Raw genomic sequence first — 11,341 nt, 5'->3', positions numbered from 1 at the left:
GGAGGAGGAGGAGGAGGAGGAGGAGGAGGAGGAGGAGGTGGGGGGGGAGTGGGATCCTTGATGGTGGTTGAGGGGAGGGCGTATGCTTTTTACATTTCCGGGGCTGGATCTCTTTACTTGATAAGGTAATTCTTTTCGAAAGAAGACTTGCTCGGGTGCGCGGAAAGCTCTGCGGGGAAGCTTATCGGCGGTGGAGCCGTCATACCGTTTAACTTACGTGCTGGACCTTGTTTTATACTCGGGATACAAAAGAGGCTTTCACCCACACCCTGTGACTTTATCTGAAAAGCATGGCCCGCAGAATTTCAGAGTCTCGTTGAGCAAGTTTCCTCACAAGGTGACACTTACAGCTGGTTGTGTGCGTGATTCTCGGCTCCTCTGCGCCTTTTGCCGCAATGCCACTCACTCCATCGCTACCCCGCATACGCAATTCGTTGTGCAAAAAGCTGACAGACGGTGTGATAAAAATGGCCGGATATCGGACGAACACCTGAGAGGCGAGAAAGACTACTTATCCGGAGGCACGCCATGATATGGCTGCGCGCGATAGTCTCCCTGGAGCCCTATAGGTGCTCACCGACGGAGATAAGCAGCCACCAATTTAATCTATTAATAGCATGATCCAGTACCCCGCGATGAACCTCAACCTCGCGGTGAATCTGTTTCCCTGTTTTGATCTCTGTTCCTGGGTCATCTCCATCGCCACGCCAGCCCACCATCCAAGCTGCATAGTTATCGTTCAGAGAATGGGCGAGTTCATCGTTTCTCCCTCGACGGAGATAGCACAATTTCTCCAAGCCGGAACGCGCCTGGTTGAGAACTTGTATGCAATTCATGATCTCGATGATGATGCGGAGTTCACGGACTCCTGGGATGCAGATGCTGTCGCAGCTGAGTTCGGTGCATTGGGCGATAGGCTTTCCCGGGTCTCCGTGGCAAATGCAGAATCATTGACACAACCGGACCGATCCAAGAATGTTCGCGATGCATGTGAGGTCATCACCAAGAATATTCTTTGTCGCCTCGATATTCTGGAACAGCTCAATGAACACAAGCTTCCCCATAGTGCGAGAAACTTCAGAGAACTATGGCCGCGGGAAGATGTCGATACGTTGGAGGAACGCCTCAAGTCTATCATTGCCACAATTGAGTCTGCGGCGGAGAATCTACCCAGGTGAGAATGCCCTCAAACACTTGTGAGCCGTCAGCATACTGAGACATGGATAGTACTCAGTCAAACAAACTCGTTGCGACCCGTGAAGCACTCGATGCGCTCGACACCACCAAGGATCATCGCGACCAGGACCCGCCGGACACACAGCACGAAGATGGGAAGCTATCAGCTAGAAAGAAGGCGATGTCGCTCTTTGGCAAGAAGCCCGGACAGAAGAAGAGCATTCTCGAGGATGAAAAGACATATACCAAGGAGACCCTATTCTCCGACCAGGAAATGATCCTTCAGGACTTTCTGCTCGAAAGCCTGAAGTTCGGTTCCATGACTGATCGAGAAGACAGTGTTGCGGTCGCTCACGACGGCACCTTCGACTGGATCTTAGCTGCCCATGGCTCAGAGAATCACCACAGCTCTAGCGTGCAGGAGTCGCTGGTGAATTGGCTATCCAGTGGGAACAACGACGGCATCTTCTGGGTCAGCGGCAAGCCCGGGTCCGGGAAGTCAACATTGATGCGCTTCTTGATGTCCCATCCTACCACGAGGACATTTCTGGCGACATGGGCCGGGGATGAGCCACTCATCACAGCGGGGTTCTATTTCTGGATCAGTGGCACCCTGGAGCAGAGGTCCCAGACGGGGCTAATGCGTCATCTGCTGGTCCAGCTGCTGGATCAGGAGTCTCATCTTGTCCCGGTCGTGTTTCCGGCGCGGTGGAAGCATCTCAGGCGCTTGACTACGCGAGAACGGATCAAGGCGACGGTCGCCTGGGACTTGAAGGAGTTGAAGGACGCATTGCGGTGGTTCATGCAGCACACAGCCGGGGAAGCCAAAGTTTGTCTGTTCATCGATGGCTTGGATGAGTTCGCAGGCAATCACGAGGATGTGATCTCGTTTCTGCAGGAGCTCGTGTCCTCGTTCACTCACCTCAAGCTCTGCCTGTCCAGTCGGCCGCTGCCGGTATTCCGTGAAGCCTTCGGAAAGAACCCTAAGCTGGAACTCCACGACTGCACGCGCCAGGATATGCTGGATTACTCGCGAGACCATCTATCTGCCGATCCGGAGATCCAGTCCCTCTTCAGCAAGGATCCCGAGAAGGCATCACAGCTCATTCTTGACATCGTGAATCGGGCTGATGGTGTCTTTCTCTGGGCAGCACTGGCGGTCCAATCCTTGTTGCGGCGAAGTCATCTCGACTTCCCCCAGCTCCATGAATCCCTGCTCCAGCACCCAACCAATATAGACGACCTCTTCACATATTTCATCTTTGAGCAAGCGAGCACCAACCAAACCACCACCATCTCCCGCATCTTCCAGCTCCTCAACGCCCGCGAAGACGCCTGCAACGCCACCGGCCAAGAAGAAGCCATCACCATGCAACTATGGGAGCTCGCCCTCGCCGACCAAGTCGAAGCCTCCGAGCTCAGCATCCCCGAAGACGTGCAACAGGCCAGCGACGAACAGATCGAACAAATCTGCTCCCTCACAACCAACCGATTCGCCAACGAATGTGCAGGCCTGATCGTAACGCACCGGCCCAACCCCTCGACCATCCGCGTCCACCACGCCACCACCCCATCCCCAGCTCATCTCCTCGCCCAGCGCAAGGTCACATACGTCCACCGCACAGTGAAAGACTACCTTTCCCAACCCGAGATCTGGGCCCGCCTCACCCACCCGCTGAAAGACACTTTCGACCCGCACCACTCCCTCCTGACCTCCCACATCCTCCAACTCAAACACCCGCTCGACCCTTTCACCCGCCACCGCCAGATCGACGAATGGTGGCCCGCCATCCCCCTTGCCTTCACGCACGCCCGCCTCTCCCCCTCCCCCGAGCCAGAACTGCTCCTCATCCCCGCCTTCGACACCGCCCTATGCCAGCACTGGTCCTTCCGCGCCACCGCGGAGACCGACCACTGGGCCAAATCGCTCTTCTCGACGTACGAGATGCGGAAGCGGGCGGCCTTCGAACACCCATTCCTCGCCCTCGCGGCGAAGTTCGGGTTGGCGCGGTTGATCCGTCAACAAATCCGCGATGGGATACTTCGGCCTCTACCCGCAGCTGACCAAGTACCCATACCCGTACCCCCGTCACCTGCAAAGAATCCCGATCCCGCAATGAAACACCCCCTTCAAGACGACGACGACGACGACACGCTTCATCCCGACGGCGAAGACGACCCAACATCAAAAAGGGTGATCCCCCTCCTCCCCCACACAACACATCTTCTCGCCCACCGCCGCCACACCGTCTACCCGCTGTCCAGCCCCCAGATCATCCGCGATTTGCTCGAGGCGGGCATCGACCCGAACCAGCCGTACATCAACCTCCAGGGCAGAGCGCGCACGCCCTGGATCGATGTGCTGGAGGGCCTGCGCGAGGCGGAGCGTCGTCGGTGGCTGCGGTACTACGATGTGGACCCGCAGGGGATCGGCCGGGTGGCGGAGATCGTGCGGCTGTTTGTGGAGTTCGGGGCGGATGTGAATGCGGTGGTGCCGGCGGATCGGTGGGATCCCGAGGCTAGTGCGGTGGACGTTGTGGGGAGTGTGTGGAGGGGGCTGGCGGCTTGGAAGTTTGGGGCGCTCAGGGGGATGTTGCTGGGGAGGGGTGGGGTGGGCGTTAGGGAGGGGGTGGAGGGGGTGTTTTTTCGGGTGTTGGGGGGGTAGTAGGACCTTCCTTTTTACGGGATATAAGGTAGGAATGGAGCTGGGGGTGGTTTAGGTTTGGTTGGAGGAGTGGTTGGCATTGGATATTGGCAGGAATCTAGTTCTTGGATTGGTTGTAAGCTAGAAGATGGCGAGCGGTATCATGGAGGTTGAAGAGGACTTAAAGAAGGGTCGCAGAAAGTTCAAAGATTGTTGAACAGGCTGAAGAGAGATTAAATGGAGATGGAAGGTTTCCAAGAGAAGAGAGAAGAGAGAAGAAAGCCAGTACAAACGACGTATAAAGCAGTAGGGGCAAAGCGAGCGATTAGCGATTTCTCGGGTAGAGCCTGTGGATAGGCAGACCGAGGTGGCGCCATCTATATCCCTCAGATTATAAAGAACAAGGCGATCCTGATAGAGCACCCAATGCAGAGCCCTATACACAAGACACCTTCATCTGAGCAGAGGCCTGGTCTTCGGAGGCGACAGACGCTCATCAGGCACATAACACTCGCGAAACTGGATACAGCAAGCGCACTCCAGAGTGCAGTGGCCGTAGACGGGGCTCGTTCGATCCTTCTTGGCTTCTATGGCATAAAGCCCCCTCTGACAACACCCGCACGACCGTGCGCAGCAGCCCCCTGCATTGGCACATTCCTGTTGCGAGTCCACGAATCCGTACGGCTAGCCATACTGATTCTTATATTCATGGCCGACCAGAAACAGGTCCATGCGTGGACTTGTCGGATGTGGACGCCGTCGGTACTCGTCCTGCAACCGAAGTTGATGCTTCCAGTAGTCTCTGCGGAGCTCGATCACCTCGGCTTCCAGGTGAGGATGCCCCTGCGCCGGCTTACTGTAAGCCGGTGGTGGCGTGCTGTCGTTCACTTTGGTGAGAGTTTCCCCGTGCCGGCGGAGCCTTTCTGAGGTGAGAGACCCGAGCAACTGCAGACGATGTAGGCGCTGGAGGATGAGGATGCCCAGTGCTACCTCTTTGGTGTATTGTTCGGCCCATTCCTCGACCTCTTCTTGTTCACCGGTTTTACAAACGGTGTCGGTGGGAACCAGTCGACGATACCGGTTCCTCGCGTAGTTGTACTTTTCCCTGCATTCTTCCTCCCTGGACACGGACTCGGGCTTGTCCACTGACTTGGACCTATCCGCCGCTTTGGTCTTTGACCCCTTCCGAGACCAGAATGGCATGATGAATTGGGTAGAGGTGTCAGTAGGCTAATCGCGTAGCGCGCTGGATATTAGCAGAGCGCATGAGGATACGCACTATGAGTAACAAGTCTCTGATTGAAAAAATATTTGTCGGCATCGTGCCGCATGATGATGGCCTGGCTCATGGTATGATGCGATATCGGGTCATTGCGGTAGTCCAAGCCGTACATGTTGTTTCGAGTATGCATTGATGAGGGAAGAGAATCATCATGGTTCTACCGAAATGTGAGTCAACGGGCTCATTACCGCTTCCATATATCCGGACTTTAGGGTCAAAGGTCAATGGTAATGGTAATGGTAAGTGCTACAGAGACCATCATACCAGGCGATGGCAGAATGCATAACACCAAATCTCACCGCTTTCTACTTTGAGCTTGCTTCAAAAGATATCAACGTCGTACAGACTCTGGGAACTGGAAACTGTACTAAACACTGGTTGGAAGGGTCAGCTGTGGCAGAAAGACTTATCACCGCCCGGCAGGTCTCACCGCTTCCGGCTTCGAGTGGAGTACGCCATACTGCCCCATTGCCTGAAACATGAGTACGTACGGCTAAATGCGAGTGATGTGCCTGACTTTCCCGCCCGACGGCTAAGGCAACCAGGGTCAATGGAGTAACTTGACTAACCAACCAGCGCCGCTTACGTACGAACCGCGGCTGGTCGTCATTCCGAAGCTCCCCTGCTTGCTTGCTTGCCTGCTTGCTTGCTCGGTGCCTCCGCACCTTATTTACAACTCATCCTCCCCCCATCGCCCCATCACCCTCTCGATTCCTCATCCCTCTTTGCATCAATTTTATTCAGTATTCTTCTTATGCCATCACATTCTCACCCCCCTCCGTCCCGCTAGCTACAGCTTATCCCCCCTCAGGAGCAATGCGGGGATACCGCTTGATCCCCATCCTCGCGGGTCTTGGCGCTCTCCTACCCCAGACTCAGGCCCAGGACAGCTCCGGCTACACCGATATCCACGAGCCCGGCCGCTGCGCCCTTCGCGGGCATTGCGGCAAGAAATCATTCTTTGGCGGAGAGCTCCCTTGTCCCGACAATGGGCGTGCCAAACAGCCCGAAGCGGCGGTGAGGAAGAAGCTGGTCGACCTGTGCGGTAGCAAGTGGCAGGATGGGCCCGTGTGTTGTGAGGATGAACAGGTATGTCATGCCACCCCGTTTTGCCCACCAACGCAGGAACATCTCTGATGATCCGTACCGTTAGATCGATGCGCTTTCGAAGAACCTCAAACTCGCCGAAGGAATCATCGCCTCATGTCCCGCCTGCAAGGAGAACTTCTTTAACATCTTCTGTACTTTTACCTGCTCGCCCGACCAGTCTCTCTTCGTCAATGTCACGCAGATTGAGCAGAATGGCTCGGGCAAGAAGTTGGTCACGGAAATTGACAATGTCTGGTCGGAGGAATACCAGAGTGGCTTCTACGACAGCTGCAAGAACGTGAAGAACGGCGCCTCAGGTGGCAAGGCCATTGACTTCATCGGAGGAGGCGCCAAGGACTATCCCCATTTCATGAAGTTTCTGGGAGACAAGAAGCTGCTGGGAAGCCCCTTCCAGATCAACTTCAGGACGGAACCTGCAGGTTCGGACCCGCAGGGCATGGAAGCCTTGCCGATCAAGCCCAAAGCATGCAATGACCCCGACGAGGCCTTCCGCTGCTCCTGCGTCGATTGTCCGGATGTCTGTCCGGAACTGCCGGCCGTCGAGACAGATCGATACTGTCACGTCGGCCTGCTCCCATGCTTGTCCTTTGCAGCAATCCTCATTTACTCGGTCTTCCTATTGGCCATCGTGGCCGCATCGAGCTACTTCACCTACCGGGAGCGGCGGTATCACAAGCCTGAGCGGGCTAGGCTTCTGCAGGATCCTGCCCCTAGCGATGATGAGGACGAAGGCGACATTGTGCGAGCAGGCGGTTACATTGAACAGCCTAACAGTGTCTACAAGCTCAACTCCGCCCTGGACCGAATGTTCAATCGGATCGGTGGTGCCTGCGCTCGGTTTCCTGCAATTACTATCATCACCAGTACTATACTGGTTGGAGTTTTGAGCCTGGGATGGCTGCGTTTTGCTGTCGAAACTGACCCGGTTCGCCTGTGGGTGGGTCCGACCTCGGCGGCCGCGCAGGAGAAAGCCTATTTCGATGAGCATTTCGGACCATTTTACCGAGCCGAGCAAGCCTTCCTGGTCAATGATACCGGACCAGTGCTGAGCTACGATACGCTCAGCTGGTGGTTTGGTGTAGAGCTGAGGGTGCACCGAACATTGTCCCAAGATCGGGGGCTCCTTCTCGACGACGTTTGCTTCAAGCCTACTGGCGATGCTTGTGTGGTCCAGTCTTTGACCGGTTATTTTGATGGCTCGTTGTCGAATCTAGACCCCGACACCTGGCAAGAACGACTCCAGCATTGTACCGAGTCCCCTGGAGATGTAAGCTGTTTGCCCGCCTTCGGGCAGCCTCTTAGACCCGAAATGATTCTTGGTGGATATGAGAGTACCGGCAATGTGCTCGATGCGCAGGCGTTGTTCACTACCTGGGTGGTGAATAATTATGCCCAAGGCACAGAAGAGGAAGCGAACGCCATCGACTGGGAAGAGACCATCCAGCAGATTCTTCGAGTCGTACAAGAAGAGGCCGAAGACCGCGGTCTCCGTGTGTCTTTCAACACAGAGATCAGCGTTGAGCAAGAATTGAACAAGTCCAGCAACACAGATGCCAAGATCGTGGTCATCAGCTATATCTTCATGTTCATTTACGCGTCCCTGGCCTTGGGATCGGTCACGGTGACCTGGAAGTCGCTGTTCACGAACCCGGCTAACGCTCTGGTGCAATCTAAGTTCACCCTTGGTATTGTGGGCATCATCATCGTTCTGATGTCTGTGTCTGCTTCGGTCGGCCTGTTCTCCGCGGCAGGCATCAAGGTCACATTGATCATCGCGGAGGTCATCCCCTTCCTGGTATTAGCTGTCGGAGTGGACAACATCTTCCTCATTGTTCACGAATTTGAAAGGATCAACGTCAGCCATCCGGACGAAGAAATCGACGAGCGAATTGCTCGTGCAGTCGGCCGCATCGGCCCCAGTATCTTCCTCTCCGCTGCAACGGAGACTATTGCCTTTGCTCTGGGCGTCTTCGTCGGAATGCCGGCTGTGAAGAACTTTGCAGTTTATGCAGCAGGGGCTGTCTTCATCAATGCCGTCTTGCAGGTTACCATGTTTATCTCGGTTCTAGCACTGAATCAAAGACGCGTCGAAAGTTTGCGCGCTGATTGCTTCCCGTGCCTGACCGTCCGCAAGGCCCATTCTGGGATGTCTGAAGACCAGGTACTGGACGAGCACGATGGCGAAAGTATCTTGCAATCATTTATCCGCAAAGTCTATGCGACTTTCCTGCTAGAGCGCAAGGTCAAAGTCTTCGTGGTGATTACATTCTTAGGCCTTCTGACGGCTGGTATCGCTTTGGTTCCCGAGGTCGCCCTTGGCCTGGACCAGCGCATTGCTCTGCCTAGCGACTCCTATCTTGTGCAGTACTTCAACGACCTGGACGCTTACTTTGGAAGCGGACCACCAGTGTACTTTGTGACAAGAAATGTCAACGTCACTGAACGTCGTCATCAACAACAATTGTGTGGACGGTTCACGACCTGTGAAGAGTTCTCCCTGCCATTTGTCCTGGAACAAGAATCCAAGCGTCCGAACGTTTCTTACATCTCCGGATCAACTGCGAGCTGGATCGATGACTTTTTTTACTGGTTGAACCCGCAAGACGACTGCTGCACCGAGGACGGCGAAGTGTGTTTCGAGGACAGGACTCCGGCATGGAACATCTCTCTTTATGGCATGCCCACAGGGCAGGAGTTCATGCACTATGCTGAGAAATGGATTCAAGCTCCGACGGACGCCTCTTGCCCTCTTGGAGGCAAAGCCCCCTACAGCAATGCGCTCGTCCTCGATCCCAAACGCATCATGACCAATGCCACCCATTTTAGAACAACCCACACTCCTCTCCGAAGCCAAGATGACTTTATCAAGTCTTACATCTCAGCACGGCGCATCGCTGACGGTCTCTCCAGAGAGCATGATATTGACGTTTTTCCCTACTCGAAAACCTATATCTACTTCGATCAATATGTGTCGATCATCCGGCTGACCGGAACCTTGCTTGGATGCGCAATTGCTATCATTTTCATCCTCACTTCTGCCTTGCTTGGATCCGTGGCTACTGGAGCGGTGGTGACGACAACTGTGGTAATGATCATGATCGACATTATTGGGGCGATGGCAGTCGCCGGCGTTTCCCTCAATGCTGTCTCCCTGGTCAACCTGATCATCTGCGTGGGAATTGCGGTCGAATTCTGTGCACATATTGCTCGTGCATTCATGTTCCCTTCGCGGGCTATCCTGGAGAAGGTGCCGACAAAGTTCCGGGGCAAGGATGCGCGGGCATGGACAGCTTTGGTCAACGTCGGCGGGAGTGTTTTCAGCGGCATCACAGTGACGAAGCTCCTCGGTGTCTGTGTCCTGGCTTTCACCCGAAGCAAGATCTTCGAGATCTACTATTTCCGGGTTTGGTTGGCACTGGTCCTGTTTGCGGCCACCCACGCTCTCGTGTTCTTGCCGGTGGCACTCAGTTACTTCGGCGGAGAAGGTAAGGAACTAGTGACAGCTTTGCAGTATTGTATGAGACACTCGTTGCTGACAATAAACACAGGATACGCTGATCCTGGAGCCGACGGAGGCCTCGAGGAGAATCTCGCTGCGCGGGGCTACCGTTCCCTGCTGGTCGATGACGATTACGACTCTGATGAATATTAAATGTAGTACGGGAAGCTACGGGATCTTGGAGGAAAACTTCCTGTTTGTAGGTGTGGTCTATAATGTCCAACGGAGGAGATGGTTTTTTGCAACTCATGTCACGCATAGTGGTCTGAAATATCGTTTCATATTCTTTTCATTCTTGATTATCATTGCAATGTTCGGGGGCTTGGAGTTGTCATGGTTGTCATCCAAGGAGTCTGGTTTCCGAGTACAATGAACTCTGTATCTGGTATCTGGCAGCAATCTATAACTAGACCTGCAGCTTTTGCGGTTTTCACTAGTTAGCTCTTCCTACCTGGATCATGCAATTTCAAACACTCCCTGTCTCACCACCATCCTTGATACCGAGCCAAGCAATCGACGAAGCCTAGCTATCTGAATTTTGGACTTCACTTGTTCGAGGTGGAACTCGATCACAGAGATATCCGCGTCCCAGCTCAGTACCGTCTCGGCCTCGAAGGTTCTCGACGCTGGCACGTGTCCCCCGTCTTTCGCTGGCGGGTCCTGGTCCTTCTTCGTGAAGATCACTTCGTCCCCCATCTGCAGGGCCCCGTAGATGTCCTGATTTCTTGACTGTCCCCTGACGGGCTGGAACCAATACTCCCGCTGGAGCGCGTCCAGGCTCTCCCAGCAAGCGGACCGGTTTTCCTCTTCCACGGGGGGCTCGATGATCACCACCACGAAGCATCGACCGTTGCCGAAGATCTCGACGGTGATCACCTTGTACAGGTCTTCGAGGAGCGATGGGGGCCTTCTGACGATGTAGCCCTCGCTCACGAGAAAGACTTTGCCGAGCGTCTCGAGCCACCGGTCCTGCCTGAGTCTTAGCCTTGCGGCGACAGGCAACCTACTCGCTGCTTCTTCTGGCATGGTAGATCACGGGGGTTGATGCGTGGAGGGTGTACTGGGTGTGTTGTAGTGATATCCTAGAGTAATTTGGACTCGACTGGCCGCGTTTATAGTTCTCGAGTGAGTGAGGAGACGGCTTTCTGTATTGTTATTGATTAGACAGCTCGGTTCTTGGAGCCTTTGTGAAGAGGGGAGAACTCCGCTGGATGTGCTGGATGCTTTCAAAACAAAAGCGTGCAGTTTTATTGTAGGGTTGCTTTGTGAGCTTTTCTTTGGACATAATGCGAGATGGTTATACGGTCCGGTTCTCTGTTAGGGTCGGGTCTGGCATGCTTTTTCATCCGCGGGTAAGTACTGCTGATGTTCCAGGTTACCCATTGGTTGAGTTTTGTTCGCTTCGGTCACGAAGTCGGCGTGTTAGTGGACATGCTAGGATCGATCATATGGCACAGAATCCGAGAGGTTGCGTTGACTGCTGTGGGAAGTACATCAGGTACTAGGTAGTACCCCACCGTCTTAGCAGTTCATGCAGCAAATCAAAACGTGAGTAGATTGGATCAATCATTGCCTTTTGCCCATCGGTTCGTTGCCGACCATGAGATCAAGTCGAGGCGAATGCATGCAG

The 11,341-nt window shown here is 54.5% G+C and overlaps 4 protein-coding genes across 4 annotated transcripts; 2 read left to right on the top strand and 2 right to left on the bottom strand.

The window, feature by feature from the left end:
* Positions 1–684: 684 nt before the first annotated feature.
* On the top strand, positions 685–3,841 carry BO95DRAFT_421329 (uncharacterized protein; the record flags this gene model as incomplete). The annotated part of the gene is made up of 3 exons (XM_025584559.1): positions 685–1,174; positions 1,228–3,264; positions 3,370–3,841. The coding sequence occupies exons 1-3, from the start codon at positions 747–749 to the stop codon at positions 3,839–3,841; spliced, it is 2,937 nt and encodes a 978-aa protein (XP_025438693.1). The 5' UTR covers positions 685–746.
* A 663-nt stretch (positions 3,842–4,504) lies between these two features.
* On the bottom strand, positions 4,505–5,023 carry BO95DRAFT_435191 (uncharacterized protein; the record flags this gene model as incomplete). Its single annotated transcript, XM_025585174.1, has 1 exon — positions 4,505–5,023. One exon carries the CDS (start codon positions 5,021–5,023, stop codon positions 4,505–4,507), a length of 519 nt encoding a protein of 172 aa, XP_025438692.1.
* Positions 5,024–5,778: 755 nt separating this feature from the next.
* ncr1 (sphingolipid transporter NCR1) lies at positions 5,779–10,163 on the top strand. Its single transcript, XM_025587348.1, has 3 exons — positions 5,779–6,191; positions 6,256–9,697; positions 9,761–10,163. The coding sequence occupies exons 1-3, from the start codon at positions 5,919–5,921 to the stop codon at positions 9,862–9,864; spliced, it is 3,819 nt and encodes a 1,272-aa protein (XP_025438691.1). The 5' UTR covers positions 5,779–5,918; the 3' UTR covers positions 9,865–10,163.
* Positions 10,164–10,167: 4 nt separating this feature from the next.
* On the bottom strand, positions 10,168–10,737 carry BO95DRAFT_435189 (uncharacterized protein; the record flags this gene model as incomplete). Its single annotated transcript, XM_025585173.1, has 1 exon — positions 10,168–10,737. The coding sequence occupies one exon, from the start codon at positions 10,735–10,737 to the stop codon at positions 10,168–10,170; it is 570 nt and encodes a 189-aa protein (XP_025438690.1).
* Positions 10,738–11,341: the final 604 nt, after the last annotated feature.

This window comes from Aspergillus brunneoviolaceus (assembly GCF_003184695.1).
Source record: "Aspergillus brunneoviolaceus CBS 621.78 unplaced genomic scaffold BO95scaffold_69, whole genome shotgun sequence".
Classification (NCBI taxonomy): Eukaryota; Fungi; Ascomycota; class Eurotiomycetes; order Eurotiales; family Aspergillaceae; genus Aspergillus; species Aspergillus brunneoviolaceus.
The sequence above is the reverse complement of the archived record's forward strand: the minus strand, read 5'-3'. Positions and strand labels throughout refer to the sequence as shown.